We start from the raw sequence: 17326 nt of genomic DNA, 5'->3' as shown, positions 1-17326 counted from the left end.
ATCTTATCTCACTGAGCATATGAGAATCCACACTGGGGAAAAACCTTATCAGTGCTCTGAATGCCAGAAAAGGTTTAGTGTCAAAGCGACTCTATATGAACATGCTTTAACCCACTCTGCGGAAAAACCTTACCAGTGCGATGAATGCCAAAAAAGTTTCTGCCGTAAATCTAAACTCACTGAACATATGAGAATCCACTCTGAGGAAAACCCTTATCATTGCTCTGAATGCCAGGAAATTTTTTGTAACAAACCAAGCCTATTTCGACATGCATTAACCCACTCTGTGGAAAAACCTTATCAGTGCTCTGAATGCCAGAAATCTTTCAGTGACCAAAGGAGTCTCACTCGGCATATAAGAACCCACACTGGGTATAAACCTTTTCAGTGCTCTGAATGCCAGAAATGTTTCAGTGTCCAAAGCAGTCTCACTCGGCATATAAGAACCCACACTGGGTATAAACCTTTTCAGTGCTCTGAATGCCAGAAATGTTTCAGTTACAAAAGCACACTCACTGAACATACAAGAATCCACACTGGGGAAAACCCTTATCAGTGTTCTGAATGCCCAAAACATTTCAAACTTAAATCACTTCTAACTGCACATTTGAGATTCCACACTGGGGAAAAACCTTATCAGTGCTCTGAATGCCCAAAACATTTCAACCGTAAATCTATTCTAACTGCACATTTGAGATTCCACACTGGGGAAAAACCTTATCAGTGCACTGAATGCCAGAAAAGGTTTAGTTTCAAAGCGACTCTATATCAACATGCATTTACCCACTCTGTGGAAAAACCTTATCAGTGCTCTGAATGCCAACAATGTTTCAGTACAAAAAGTAGTCTCACACGGCACATAAGAATCCATACTGGGGAAAACCGTTATCAGTGCTCTGAATGCCAGAAATGTTTCAGTGAAAAACGCTCTCTCACGGTGCATATAAGAATCCACACAGGGGAAAAACCGTATCAGTGCTCTGAATGTCAGAAATGTTTCATAAACAAATGCAGTCTCTCTAAGCATATAAGAATCCACACTGGGGAAAAACCTTATCAGTGCTCTGAATGCCAGAAATGTTTCAGTGACAAAATAAGACTCACTCAACATACAAGAATCCACACTGGGGAAAAACCTTATCAGTGCTCTGAATGCCAGAAATGTTTCAGTGTAAAAAGCAGTCTCACTATGCATATAAGAATCCACACTGGAGAAAAGCCTTATAAGTGCTCCGAATGCCTAAAATGTTTCAGCCAAAAATCTCATCTCACTGAACATGTGAGAAACCACACAAGAGAAAAAAATGTATCAGTGCTCTAAATGTCAGGAAAGATTCAGAGGTAGAGAGGGTTACTAGCGCCATAAGAAAACACACCATCAAAATAATCAGTTCTCCGAATTCCAGAAAAGCATACATTTTAAACTCAATCTCACTCTACATGAGCAGACTCACACAGGGGAAAACATTACCAATTTCTGTGAATGCCAGAAATTCCTATTTGATTGGCACAGCCTCACTAACCATAAGCGACTCCATACTGATGAAAAACCTTCGAGTGCTCTGAATGCCAGATAAGCTGCAGAGAAAAACGCTATCTCACCATGAGAAACTCCACACTAGAGAAAATCCTTATGCCAAAAAAGCTTGAATCTGAAAGACAGTGTTATGCTTCATGAGAGATCCCACTCTGGGGAAACACCTTATGAGTGCTCGAAATGCAAGCAAAGTTTTGGGTACAAATTACTTCTCACTTGACATGAGCGAACTCACACGGGGGAATAAAGCCTTATGTGTGTTCTGAATGTCAGATAAGGTTTAGTCTTGAATACAATGTCATTTCACATGAGAGAATTCACACTGGACTAAAGCCATATACACGAGGGGAAAGCCAGAAACGTTGTACTCAGAAAGGAGATCTCACTAAACATGAGAAATGCATCCACACCAGGTGAAAAGTAAGGCGTATCTTGAGTTGCAGAAAAGCTTCTAACAACCTGACTTTACATGAGAGAGCACATATTGTAGTTGCAATAGAATTCATAAAGAAACTCTTGCAGGATAACTTAGGCTGTCCGCATGCAGCCTCCAAAGAAATTTCAGGCCTGGAAATATTTTTCATTGCAACAGAATCCACAATTTGAGTATCTGAAAGTTACAAAACTCTCAAGGTCTTTACTTGACACAGAGAAGTGTTAGTGCCTGCAAAAATCAACTAATTGCCCAAAAAATCACAATAATAATGTCTTAAATTTTACTCCACCCAAAAGGTTTCTACTCACCCTTGTTTCTTAACGTATGCCTTATGTCTATTTTTTCATGATAAGATTAAGCCTATGCGGAGTTCCTCAGTGAGGAACTCCGCAAAGTGACAAAAAAACTCTGGCGGTCTACGCGGAGATCCACAAGCAGCAGAGCGCGTAAGGGTCATGCAGTTTGTGGTGATGGTCGGAGGATCATTTGGCCCTTCTCTTCCAGGAAGTTATGGATCTCTTTGCCAAGGGAGCTATCAAATGTTTCCCTGTGCCAGAAGTAGGTCGGGTTGCTACTCCCACTACTTCTTGGTACCCAAGAAGGACACGGGCCTGCATCGTAGCTTAGTCCTCAGGGACATCAACCGCTTTCTCCGAAAGGAGAAGTTCAAGTTGTTAAACTTGGCTCAGGTCTTGTCTGCCTTCGACCCTGGAGATTTGATGGTAGCGTTGGACTTGCAGGGCACTTACTTTCACATCCCCGTCTTGCCTGCCCACTGGCATTACCTACGGTTCACGGTAGGCCACACACATTTTCAGTTTACCACGCTCCCCTTTGACCTTACCAGCACCCCCTCCCCCGAGTGTTCACGAAAGTGATGGCGGTGGTCGCAGCTCATCTGCGCAGATCAGGGGTTCCAGTCTTCCACTATCTCGATGACTGGCTGTTGAAGGCTCCCACCTCCAGACTACGACGGACTTCCTGCATTTGCTGGGGTTCTCAGTTAACGTGCTGAAGTCGCACCTGATTCCATCCGATAAGCTCCTTTTCATCGGAGCGGTTCAGGACACAGCACAGTTTTGGGTCTATCCTCCCTAGCAGCAAGTCCAGTATATTCGGGCTATGATACCGATGTTTCAGCCTCCATCCCGTTGTGTTCGGTGAGAATGACCCTGAGGCTGCTGGGCCTCATGGCCTCCAGCATCCTGCTGGTGCATCATGCCAGGTGGCATATATGGGCTCTGCAGTGGGACCTGAAGTTCCAGAGGGCGCAGCACCAGGGGAATCATTCCGATGACGTTCAGATTTCGGAGGGGACTGCAAGTCAGTTGCAGTGGTGGTTCACGAATCAGGATTGGGTCAACAGCAGATCCCTCTACCTTCCCCAACCTGAGTTCACAGTAGTGACGGATGCGTCGCTCCTGGGATGGGGCGGCCATATGGGAGAGGCGGAGATCAGAGGCCTCTGGTCTCCGGCGAAGTCCAGGCACCACATCAACCTTCTGGAGCTCCGGGCGATTCGTCTTGCACTCAAGGCATTCCTTCCTTCTGTCAAAGGAAGAGTGGTGCAGGTGTTCACCGACAACACCACCGCCATGTAGTACTGCAACAAACAGGGCAGGGTGGGGTCGTGGACCCTATGTCAAGAGGCTCTTCGCCTTTGGACATGGCTGGAACATCAGGGCATATCTCTGGTGATTCAACACTTAACAGGTTCACTGAACGCAAGGACGGACAAACTCAGCCGCCAGTGCATGATGGATCACAAATGCCATCTTCACTCGAAGGTCGTGCTAGGTCTCTTTCAGTAGTGGGGAGAGCCTTGGTTAGATCTATTCGCCACCGAAGAGAACGCTCAATGTCAGCAGTTCTGTGTGTTAGAGTTTCCAAAGCGGCTCTCGCTCGGCGACCCTTTTCGTTGCGAGTGGAGTTGTGGCCTCCTGTACCACTTCTGCAAAGATTGCTGAAGAAGATCAAACGCGGTCAGTCCCAAGTCTGGTACCGCGAGCTCTTGAGCATGGCCATCGATCCTATTGTTAACAGATTTCTGAAGTGCATTACTCATCTCTTTCCTCCTTCTCCTTTCGTAATGCCCTAGTGGGAGTTGACCTCACTTATTCTTATGTGTGCTCCCTTTGAGCGCCTACATAATTGTCATCTTCGCCTCCTTAGAAGACTGCTTTTTTGCTTGCCATCACCTCTGCTTGCAGGATGAGTGAGCTTCAGGCTTATCTTCCAGACCTCCCTTTCTTGCTGTCCATCCGAACAAAGTAGTCCTCCGTGTAAGCCCTCTTCTCTGCCCAAAGTGATTGCCTCTTTCCACATAGGTCTGACCATCACATTACCTACCTTCTTCCCACCTCTGCTGTGTTTTTCTCTGCCAGGCGCATAACATATAGACTATTCACACACTTTCTGTAGTATGCTTCGTTCTGGGCAGATAAACTCTAATCCCCACTCTAATTCTATCCTCGTGTTAGTGCAGCCCGATGTAAACAGTAATTTTAATGTATTTAGATTTACATAACACTTACTACCCCATACGAACTTTGAAGCGCTTTTTCGGCGAGTAGCGCACTACTCCAGGATCCAAAAATGATTAGTGGTGAATTAGTATAGGGAAATATAAAATGTATATGAGAGCTGGACATGTTGATCTGTTAGTTGGGTTAAAAAAGATTGTGGGGGGATAGAAGAGGGAAGGTTTTGCATTTATATAGCGCTTGCTACCCCTGATGAAGTGTTGAAGTGCTTTTCGGCGAGTAGCATGCTACTCCAGATCCCACATAGATGAATAGACAGATCAATTATGGTGGGGAGGTTGTTTTATTGTATACACACAACTGTACACAAATTAATAAAATTCCGTTGTAAAGTTGTATCCAAGAGGCAAGTATAGTCTCTGATAATAATGTATACAATACTGATAAGTTTTAAGTTGGCTTGCCATCAAGACTGATGCCCCGTAATGTTGATGCAAAGTCATCTGTGCTGGAGTATCTTAGACTCTTGTTGAATTGTACCATCCACCTTGTAGGTACTGCTATTTATATCAGGTCCACGTTGTAGGCAGACACAAACGCCTAAATTGTGCACTATTTATATTAAGCATAATAAGCATAATACAAGTGAGCAGATGACAGTAAGCACTGTACAAGCTGTATTAGGTGCTTAGAAGTAGAGTGACATAGAGGGCAATAAACTCTCCACAATTTTTTTTTTATTATTAACAGTGCTCATAAGACCATACAATTCAATACCATGTACAAATAGCCCATTGGGGAACAGTTTAGGCATCATCTGGGGATTACACATCCGAGAAACACAAGTGTCTTTCATGAATACAAATTGACTACTCCTCCAAGGACTGCACTGTATTATTGACACGGGCGAAAAGGCAAACAAGCAGTCAGGAGGCGCACTGATTGTATACCCCCTACCTGACAGGATGGTGACAGACCCCAACCACCTGCAGGGGAAACGTGCCACCTCACTTAATAGCTGCCAGACGATTTACTATGTAAGCAGACTGGTGGTTTACAACTGCGCCTACGTTGGGGCACCACATGTTTTTTCCAGCATAATCTGGTGTGCTCGCCCCTGTGTGGGATGATAGCACCCACTGAAAACTGCACCGTTGTGTAGTCTGGGACAGTGCACCTTCCATGTAATTCTGAACTGGGCCTTTAAATACGGTACTATTTTGTGTGCCTATTTAATTCAGGTATACAAAGAATGGGGTGCTACTTGTATACTAGGGCAGGACAAGGAAGATTGAATTTCTATGGTGGCAGAAATGTTTTTGTCAATGTGCTTTATGCCCTAAATACTCTCCCGTACCCTGAACATAATGAGATTACGTAGAATACACCTCTGCGTGCCTAATGCTGCCATTTGTATTTCAAGGCCAGTGATTAATGTGGCTTTATCAAGTTTAAAGCCATTAGGCGTTTCCGACCTGTCTGATACTTGCATATGGAAAAGATGGGTCATTTGAACCTAAAGATAGATAAACATATTCATAGGTCACGATTTATGTCTGCATCTAATATAAAACTGTAAATTAAGAGAGGTGATAACTGAGAAGTTAAAGGCAGCCGCTAATCGAGCTGCATTTGTACATAAGCCGTCCTATATTATGATATCTATTCCTGCTTAAGTCTTTAATTGTAATGAATACTTTAATACCCAGGCATGAAGTCATCGTCGAGCTGTTTAGATAATCCACCTGTCTCGCCACTTCTTCCCCACTGCATCCTTAACCAGTGGCCTAGCCTGTGTGCCTTGGGCCCCAAGGCAAGAAAGGAAATGTGACCCCTGCCGTTTATTTGGACTGTGGAAAACAGCAATAATCATTGTTCTGTGGGTCCCTCAGGCCTCTGTTTGAAATGTGACAAACAGCAGTTATCAGTGTTCAGTGGGCCTTTAAGGCATCTGGGACCTGGTGCCACTGCACCTGCTGCACCAATGGGAAGCTAAGCCCCTGCCCTTAACAGCTTCTATTCTAGCCCCACTGGAGAACCATATGCAGGCATGCAGCCGCCTCTTCCTCTGAAGGGATTTAAGTCACATGAAAGCAGCATGCGGGAAACAACCATTTTCTGAGGTGAAGTCGACCAACTCCTCGTCTGTTCCAACCTGAATCCATTTAAAACCAGGGACGAAAAAACGGTTCATCGTCATCCCTTGCTTATCAGAAGGGTAAAATAGATTAATCTAACAGTACAGTGTACCACATAAAAAATTGTGATTCTGTTTACAAATTAAAACTAGCATGCATATAGAAAGGGCAGCCTTTGGCCAAAATAGCCATTTTCCCTACCCATACTTTTAACACATCTTATACAAAAAATGCTAATTACATTGTCATCCAGCAATAGTCATTATCGCCTACTCATAAGCAAATGCCACTTAGAATTGTCTTTCACTTCAAGCTTTCAAAAATAAATTGATCTAAAAGCAGTATTGAATTTGTTGACGTTGTGTACTCTTACCCAAATTTTGAGAATCAATTTTATGACACACCATAGAAGAAAGGAGTTGTTTATATATACTAAACCTCCAGAAACTTTTAATTAACCAGTTATAAAGTCACGTCTAGCTTAGTTAGTTTATAGTCTTTTTTTTAATAGAAATTATTTCACATCTAGATTTAGACCAAGGATCAATTTCACCCATGGCTTTTAAAATCTATTTATCATTGATCTCCATTAGTGTTATCGAAACTAAAACTGTAATAGAACTGATCTGAGAGATGGACCTTCAAGTATTATGCTCAGTCAATTTATTGAACAAACCATGGAGTTAAAATCTGAATAGATTAGATCAACAAGCATTGCCTGACCACTGTATTTTACATCAATAAATTACTTATCATAACATTTTCACTCGTCTTCTATTTTTCATGGAGCTCGTGCTGGGTGTTTGAACTCTTTTAAAATATGACATTTAAATGTCCAAAAGTTCAGGAACTCTAGTTTCAAGCCTGGTCAAACCGTAATGAATGCTACACCAAAAGATGCCCTTCTGTTCCTACATTTTATTGTGCACCATGATTCAGAAATGGCATGTTTTTGCTTTCGGAGGTAAAATTCTAAACATATTTATTGTTGTTGCCATCTGAAACATTATCACTAATTGCGAAGATAACAACAAGTGGTCCTGTGATGCTTGCTGGAATGGGAAGTGTTTAATCAAAAGGTGGATTGAATTCAAGTTTAGGTGACAATTTTACAAAAGTGTATGGATTTTGTATATATTTAAAATTGTTGATCTCCAAAAAGGCCTAAATCAATAAATCAAATTGAAATTCAAGTTTATCATTTGGATCCTATTGTTGGAAAAGATGTGATTTTGAACCCCATGAGGCGGTTCCTTTCCAGAAAGCATTCAGGTTGTAATCATGAGTCAAATAATGCTGAGGAGGTTAAAATATTCAAATTGAATTCTAATTACATATGAAATGTTCATTGTTCAATATATATCTCTTAGTATCTTAATGTGAGGACGTTATTTCTTAAGGAAAATAATTTGTATTTATTTTTCTATATGTAGAAAGTATTCCATTAATGAAATCACTGTATCCAACCTTCTTTGTTTCCTTTCCTGTTCTTTATGAACGTTTCTATTGTTGAACTTTAAAGATTTCCCGAAATTAGGAATTGTGCTCTACATAACTTTGCTGTGTTACAGTATGTTGATCTTTATGTACAACTTTTGTCTATTATGTGTATGGCAACTGATGTTTTGTTTTGCTTTAATAATCAGCTTATGTTTATTAGGTTTTATTAGTCAATAAAATGTTTCAAACACAACAAATGGTAGTTGATATGTATTTACAACTGCAGCATTTTTATTGTATGGGCACTTTCAAAGGGGCCAAAAAGATGGTCTGCGGGTTGACGGAGGACCACATTGGCATCAGGAGGGAGAGGTTTGGGCTGGTGATTGGGGATACATGTAAAGTTGGAAGTAGGGGAAACAACGCATGTACATTGTGTGGACTGTGACTCCTGGAGTTATTGTGAGGGATACCATGCTACCCTGTAAATGAATCCCCTAGTGATTATTATCAACAAACTTTATTCGGTTTTATAAAAGAAAACCATAAAAGTCATACATAAAATGATAAAACAGGAGCTGATGCAAACAGTTTCTTGGATGCTTTTCTAAATCTGCCCAACTGTGACTTGTTGTCTCCTGTCTGATGTTATGATCTGATAATACCAGGTAGTTGAATGTGTCTAACTGAGAAGGCAAGCCTCACGTTCAGCATGTGGAGTGTTGCCGGGCTGCTCTTTCTCCAGCCTCCTCTATGTGCCTCCTCCAATCCCGAGGCAGCTCTGCCGTAGGGGGCCTCAAGTAAGCCAATGCCGCAGCTCCGGTCACGAAAGCAGTAATGGTGTATACACTGCTCCTGTCTTACCTCGTTTTCTTTGCAATTAACTCCCCTCTGCACGATTAATAGTAAAATTCTGCTGCGGATGTTTGTAAACGCACCTGCGCTGATGGTGCACCGAGGTTAGTGCCGAGGGAAACGCCGAAGAAAACGCAGCATTTTGTTCTTGGCTAAACTTGATAGGGCCGCACACGCTGGTTTTCCCGGGCAGCCGGTGGTGGGAAGCGGAGCTGGTGAGAAGCGGAGCCAAGTGCAGCCAAGTGCGGCCGGGCGCTGCTGCTGAGACCGGGTTACAGCGGTCTCTTGGAGTCTTTACCTGCCTCTCTGTCTGCTGATTACCGGCTAGGAAACGCCAACTATTGCCTTTGGAATCTCCTCTGGTGGGACGAGGGTCCCAGGGGATATGCTGCTCTGTCTGCATTGTTTGCCCTGCCCGCACCTCCATCTTCTCTCTGGGGAGGACTGCAACCCCCAGAGTGCACCAATCCATGTCACAGCTACCCCGAGTGAGGGAGAGGCGTGGCCATCGCGCCTATAGCGCTGCCTCTCCTCTCGGCGGTCTCTCAGAGTCTTTACCTACCTGCCGGTCTGCTGATTACCGGGGTGCTGTGCAGCTTGCGTGAAAGCGCGCTTAAGCGCATTGATGCAGGGACCGAGCTTTTGACTTTGAGGCTCTATTCTGAACGCTGCTGATCCTTCCTCACCACTTTGCCTCTGGGGCAGTTTCTCCGCTTTGCACGGCGCGGGTGCCATTCCAGCCAGATTTACCGCACCTTGTGCCTCGGGGGCAGGACTACATTCCCCAGAAGGCCAAGCTCCCGGAAGCGCTACGAGGAAGGCAAGGCGTACTTAAGTGATGCTGAGCACCGAGCGTGCGAAGTGAAGCCGGAGCCGGAGCCCGGAGGTGGCTTGGGCTGGGCCTCCCCCTCTAACAAGTGGTCCTACATCATACCATCTTTATAAGAACTTTATAACAACTCTCAGGTACAGATTTTAATGATACCTTCTTGCGTTATTGATCCTTGTGAAGCGAGATTGAGACTCAACGTCGTAGGGGAGTGACTTTTTGATGCACAAAAACGAGTAATTCTGCAATGAAAAGTAGAAATGGGGCCAATGGGACTTTGGATGCATTTATAACGATGGCAGAATCCTTACTATGCGACGAGATAGAACTAACAGAGAGGCGGTTGTCTCTAGACCCTTCATCGCACCCAAGGCGAACCTCATTAGGTTGGCATAATCCGGCAGGTATCTCCCAAAATTCAATTCAATCCTGCTGATCACCTTATAACTTGGGGACAGCACCGGTGGCTTTGGAATTGTTTGCCCTTGTACACGACGAGCCTCTAGAACTACAAATGGATACCTCTAACGGACCAAGCATAGCCTCTAGAACTCGGTCTTGCAATTTTTGTAGTGGGAGCATAAAGGCTAAGCCGAAGGCAAGGGCAACCGTGAACCGTAAGAAGGGTATGGGTCTGTCAAAACAAAAACTCCAAAAAGAGTCCCAGTGCCACTCGCAGACTAATACGGAGGTAAAGAGTTGCTCAGTAGGTACTCAGACCATGGATATTTCATTGTCTATACAATCTTGTCCCAAGGAGGATGACACAGAAATGAATGCCGCCAATATGACTGTACTGGACACTGCCCTTGGTCGGATCAGGGAATCCATATACCAAAATTTAGCCTCAGTGGACTGCCGTTTAAAGCTTCTGGAAGATGCATTGACTGATTTGTTTGGGCGCACGGAGTCGCGTATTACTACTGTGAACTCTTCGATGCCCAGTGAGGGGCAGAACTCTGGCAATGCCCTACACCATCAACCTCCATCAGTGGTCTCGGCCACATTAGAGAACTTGTTGGCAACGACTCTGGCGATCAAGGATCTGTTGAGTAAAATACAGGGTGTAGGCACAAACAACATACCATCCAGTTGTCTAGGGTGCTTAGCGAGTGCATCAAGCGGTGGAAATATAGCCAACCCACATATGGCAGATAGCTCACAACCAGCCATACAATCTGGGAGGGGTGTTGGGCATATGAACCATCTTAATTTAGATCATAACAAAGTGACATCTGATATAGCACCCTTTAGTAATCAAAGATTGCCCAACCCAGAGATCACATATAGGGAAAGGGATAGGGTAAGTGAAGAAGGCCTGACATTGAATTTACCTCCAGAAGCCACACCATATACAATAATACTGGCAAATGTACCACAATCCACGTCCAATTTAATTGAATCCTGGGAGACTTTACGCAATAAGTCTCTTGGGTGGCTTGGGTCTAACATTGGTCTAAAGAATGCCCTATTTAGGGAATTTAAAATAACAAGGAGAGTGGGATGGGTGGGGAACCGTGATAAGAGGCTCCCGGGTGACTGTATAGTTCTCACCTTTAGATCACCTAGTTTAACACAAGAAATTTTGCGCCGACAGGGCTCTCTCCATGTGACCAATTATAGTATAAATGTACTTCCATTGGGTTACTTTTATCCCCCTACTAACTATCTCCGATGGGCAGGACTGGAGATTCAGCCCCCAGCCCACTTCGTGAACAACACGCATCATACCCAATTCAGTTTACCCTTGACCAAGAGATTTGATGCCCTTTCTCCTTTGGAAGACAACGATTGACTCATAACAGTATTAGCAATAAAGTACAATTCCAATCAAAAGGAACATCCTCGCAACACACAGCTTCATTTGTAAATACTGAACAATCTGACATTAGGGAAAGAAATGCCGCTAATTGTAAAACCCAGAGTAAAATAACCCAATCGAAGGTCAGCATTTCTTATAGTGAAACGCTAAATAGCTCTGGTGCCCCAATGTAGTTTCTGTCCCCTTTGACTGCACATCACAGTCTGGCCCTAGACTGAAAAAAATAGAAATCTTGTTCTGGAATGTGGCAAGCCTCAAAGGTAAACTGTCTAACCCTGCCTGGCTGGAGTTCATCTATAATTTTGACATTATATGTATTTAAGAAACTTGGTCTGATAACATCTTACATATTAATGGTTTTAAGACATTTTCCAGTCCAGCAGTGCCATCAAGTAAGGTAAGGAATAAGGGCGGTCTTTTCATTTATGTGTCCTATAGGTTAAATGCTTACAATATAGATCTCATTAAGTCTAAAACCTATTAACAGGTGTTAAAAATCAACTTAGATAATAAGTATTATTTAGTCTTGTCAAATTTTTATAATAATATATCAATTGCGGACACCAGACAAATCTTGATGCATTTGCAGGGAGATTTGGACAAGACCCAAAGAAGTTCTGGTAAAGACTACTGTATAATCTGGGGCGGGGATTTTAATTGTGTACCCTGCCCATATGTCGTGGGAGATGTTTGTGGTGTAGATCCAGATGATGCAAATGATTTGTCCCATTTTCTGCATACCGCTCCTGGAGATTTATTACATTTGTTAAAATATTCTATGGACTTGGGATTTGCAAACAGTGTCTGTTTACCCCCAACCCCTTTTAATAGTACCTTTAATGGACGTGGCTTGTTTTCAGCCATAGACCATATATTGGTATCAAACAGATATGCGGCCAGAATACACAATTTTAATGTACATCCTGTTGCTTTTAGCGATCATTATCCGATCAGTGTCCTTTTAAAACTCCCTGCCAAAGTATTAAAAAGTAAGACATCGGTAACTCACTTGGTAGGAGATATTGCTACGATAGACAAAATGGTTACACAGTTAAATGGGCGGGTGTAAATCAACTTGAACTTTGTACGCATCTTCTGACCGTCTGCAAAGATGATTTTATAGACTGCCTCGATGAGAATGCAAATAAAACAGATATTCTTAGTTCTCTTGGGAAAATAACTCCAACTATACAAAACAGACTATGGGCAAAAAGTAAGAAAGGGGCTGATAAGAGAAGTGGTTGGTTTGATTCCAAATGTTCTCAAACCCATACAGCCTTGATAACCACCTTACACAAGCCCATAAAAGATCAAGCAGATATAAAAAGGGCAAGACTAGCCTCTAAGACGTCTCTTAAGGAACGCAAGGCGATCATAAATTCGGAACTATTGCAAGATCTAAAACGAGCATCAGCCTTGAAAGATACAAAAGGTTTCTGGAAGGCAGTGAATGCCCCTTTCCTTGCCCCAGGTAACCTGCCTAGTATCGAAATAGCAATAGGGAGGATAAATGGGTGTCCCACTATTTTGGCCTGTATAGTAATCAGGTGGACCCCCAAAATGAGGTGGCTATATGTTTAAATCCTCCAAACCATCTTCCTATCGAAATTGACTTTGACGCCCAGGATGTTATCTTGGCCATTAATGAAAGTAAGGGGGGTAAAGCCCCGGGCCCCGACAGTATACCAGTGGACTTATTTAAATCCGATCCATTGCTATGGGGACCCCTGCTAGCCCTGTTTTTAAAAGCTTGTTTCTCCCTGGGATTCACAGCCACGTGGACAGAATCAATACTTGTCCCTATTTACAAGAAGGGTAATCGGGACGGTCTGTCCTGCTACAGACCAATATCATTACTAGACTCTTTTGCAAAGGTGGCTGGGCGTGTCGTTTTAAACCGCCTCCAGTTATGGGCAGACGAAAACTGTATAATTTCTGAATTACAGTACGGCTTCCGCCAAGGTGTGGGAACCATTGAACAATGTCTGAATCTGAACTTACTGGTAGGAAAGAATTTAAAGTCTAAAAAGGGGAATTTATTTTTATGTTTTGTTGATTTGAGATCAGTCTTTGACTGTGTTAACCATCAGAAGCTATGGAGCATTTTAGATATCATACAGGTTGATCCACCCATTCTTCTTTTTTAAAACAGTCTTAATTAGATGCTAGGGCCCGGGTGCGCTATGGAAGGGGCGGTGAACTCAATAAGACCCTACCGGTAAAGAAGGGGGTGAGGCAGGGGTGCATATTGGCACCCATCTTGTTCACTCTTTATTAATAGCCTGGGAGCAAAATTAGGCAATGACTGTCACGATTTGCCATGCATAAATGGACGGCCAACAGGAGCTTTATTATATGCTGACGATGCCGTCTTATTGGCTCGTACCCCCATTGGCCTACAAAATGTAATTAACAGCTTTTCTGCCTATATGTTAGAACTTGATCTTTGCGTTAATATAACCAAAACATTTACAATGAAATGTTGTAAGCCCAGTATCAAGTGCCGAGAATTCGTCATCGAAAACAGGAAACTTGAACACACGGCTCATTTTTCTTACCTGCGCATTGTTTTTGAAAAAAGGGGTCTACGGGCTAAAGCTTTTGAATCTAGGAAATTATTATTTTGTAAAGCCACTGGTGCTATAATCAACTTTGCAAGGAAATTGGGGAGGTGCCCTGTTGCAGACTTAATAACAATCTATAAAGCGAAATGCATTCCTGTTGCTATTTGTGGAGCGGACATCTGGGATTATGCCAATGCCGAGTGCCTGCAAATAGTTGAAAACAGGTTCCTGAGATATCTTGTAGCTGTACCCAGTAGCACAGCCGTATTCGTATTCCACGCTGAGTTAGGGTTGCCTTATCTTTTAATCTTGATTAAATTGCAGCCCATTTTGCTGTGACATAACGTTTGGACTCGTATCTCCACTGGTTTCAACAGGTACCTGATTAAAGATTGTTTTTTCCTTTATGGGGTTGATCGTATCTCCTGGTTGACTTATGTTAAACATTTTTTAGAGAGTTTAGGACATCCGGAATATTTCTCTAATCCTGACAGTTTGAACAATATTGCTAGAAATATTATAAATCATTATGTTTGGACTATTTGGAGTCCATTAATCTATCCAGTAACATGGTAAACCCATCAGTGAGTACACACCAACTACTCTTGACTCAACCAGTGATACAATCATATTTACTGAACACTGCAGGAGCCTATGATAGATTGTTTGAATTTTGAATTTTTAAAATATTTCTTAAGCGCACTTTTACCGGGACGGTTTCATGGCGCTGGATAACAGTGCATCGGGGGAGGCCAAGACAAGAAACTAGGGTGCTACGGATCTGGAAAACAAAAACGTCTTGAGTAGTTTACGGAAGTCCAGATAGGACGATGAGGTCCTGAGTGCAAGAGGGAGCGAGTTCCAAAACAATGGGGCCAGCACCGCGAATCTGGCCCCCCCGGACTTCTGCTTCCTAAAACGGGGGACTGACAAGAGAGCGTGGTGAGTGGAGCGGAGCTCTCTGGTCGGGAGGTAGGGTAAGATGGCTTCACAAAGGAAAGCAGGGGCAGTCCCAGCCCTAGCCTGATACGTGATGCAGCCCAGTTTAAATAGGGCCCTCTCCCTCACCGGTAACCAATGCAAAGACTGCAACAGAGGGGTCACATGGTTGGATTTAGAGAGACCATAAATCAGGCGGGCCGCCTGATTTTGTATCAGTTGAAGCCGGCGGATCAGGTAGGCCGGGGCGCCGTTGTAGATCACATTCCCATAGTCAAGGCGCGATTGCACCATGGCCATGAGGATGAGCTTGAGTGCGGCGACAGAAAAGAATCGGGCGACCTTATGGATGGTGCGGAGGGAAAAAAAGCAAGCCGACACCACTGAGTTTATCTGTGCGTGAAGAGTGAGCTGGGGATTGATGAAGATGCCCAGGGTTTTAACTTTGGGAACTGGGAGGGGAGGGGGGCCAAGGGAGAGGGGCCAAAAAGCGGGGGACCAGGGACTGCAGCCACCACCTGTCAAGACCAATTCGGTCTTGTCGGGGTTTAATTTAAGGTGGTTGCAGTTCATCCATCCTTGAATAAAAAGCATGACCCTTTGGAAGTTCAGGGCAGAGGTGGGGGAGCAGGAAAGGTTAAAGATAAGTTGGAGGTCGTCGGCGTAGTTGAACACCGAGACCTCCATCTGCTGTAAAGAAAAAATGAGGGGTGAGATGTATAAATTAAACAATAAAGGAGACAAGGAGGAACCCTGGGGAACACCACAGGTCACTCTCCGGGGTGGAGCAGCAAAGTTGGCTAGGTGGACGGCCTGCTCTCTGTCTGTTAGAAAAGATCGGAGCCAGGTCAGGGCCATGCCCTCGATGCCCGCCGCCTCGACATGGGTCAACAGAATACTATGGTCCACCGTGTCGAATGCAGCGGACAGATCTAACAGGACCAGGGCCTGGGGGCGGCCGGTGTCAATGCCTTCCCTCAGTTTGTCCATCACCGACACAACTACCTTCTCGGTAGAGTGCAGTGGGCGAAAGCCCGCCTGGCGGGGAGAAAGGCGGCCAGTCGATTCCACAAAGGAACTCAGAGTCCTGGTGACATGGGCCTCTGAGACCTTGGCCAGATAGGGGAGGAGGGAGATGGGACGGTAGTTAGCAGGCAGGGAAGGATCAGTGCCTGCCTTTTTCAAAATCGGAATGATGACTGCCGATTTATGAGCGTGGGGGACGGTGCCAGTTGTGAGGGAATGATTAATTAAAGTGAGTGGGGGGGAGCAACAATTGGAAAAAAACTCTTTCAGGGCAAATGCAGGACCAATGTCCTGGGGGGAGCTCGATTTTACCTGGGCCAATATGGGGAGGAGAGTATCTCGTGTCAAAAGGGGGAATTGGGTAAGGGGTAAGACAGAGGAGGGGGATTGAACAGCAGGTGGTACCGGGAGTGATGAAGGGATGTTGGCCTTAATGAGGGCTACCTTCTCGATAAAGAAGGAATTAAGGGAGTTACAGAGGGTTGGGATGGAGGGATTTTAGGAGTCGCCCTGTCAGAGGCAGCGAGCTCATGAACTGTGGCGAATATTTCTTTGGATTGGTTTTCTGCTGCCAGAATCCTGCCGGAAAAGTACTCAGCTTTAGCTTTTAGTATATCCCTTTTATATTCGTTGAGTACCGAGCAGTAGCTTGTTTTAAGGAAGGGGCAGTAGGAGCGCCGCCACGCTCGTTCGGCTCTGCGTGTCGCAAGTTTTTTAGCTCTAAGGGAAGGGGTAAACCATCTGTTGGCCGCATGGGCACGCTTGATGGCCACTCTCTTAAGGGGGAGAGTAGTGTTGCACGCGTCTGACAGCCAGGTGTTAATGGCTGTGAGCTGAGTGGAGAGGGGTAGGCCACACAAGAGTACACGCAACGTGGTGGAGCGCACCTTTGGACTGTTTAAAAGCAGATTCCGTTGCCTCCACAAAAGTGGAGGTGCACGTCAGTACAGCCCCGTCAAATGTTGCAAAATAATTACTACATGTGCAATGCTACATAATCTAGCCACAAAAAAGGAACAGCAGTGGAAGTAACTGACTCTGTGGACGAGGGCGAGGACAATCCCCAGCCAGAGCCGTGTGCAGCTGGTGTTACAGTAGAACAGGATGGAAGACACAGACGGACTGAGATAACGTGCAACTGTTTCTGAATGAGTAACGAGACAGAGCCAGTTACTGTATTTGCGTAATGGTGTTTAATCAGCACACCACCAGGATCTAAACCAGTGTCCATACAGACATGGGTTACATCACCCATTA

General features: G+C 44.3%; 1 protein-coding gene across 1 annotated transcript in view; it reads left to right on the top strand.

The window, feature by feature from the left end:
- LOC144806444 (uncharacterized) overlaps positions 1-17326 on the top strand; it is a 273935-nt gene that overhangs the window by 183524 nt on the left and 73085 nt on the right. Inside the window, 1 exon segment of the mRNA XM_078672808.1 lies at positions 949-1279. Coding sequence (XP_078528934.1) covers positions 949-1279 — 331 coding nt within the window.

The sequence above is a fragment of the Lissotriton helveticus genome, assembly GCF_964261635.1.
Source record: "Lissotriton helveticus chromosome 1_1 unlocalized genomic scaffold, aLisHel1.1 SUPER_1_unloc_72, whole genome shotgun sequence".
NCBI classification, from domain to species: domain Eukaryota; kingdom Metazoa; phylum Chordata; class Amphibia; order Caudata; family Salamandridae; genus Lissotriton; species Lissotriton helveticus.
The sequence above is the reverse complement of the archived record's forward strand: the minus strand, read 5'-3'. Positions and strand labels throughout refer to the sequence as shown.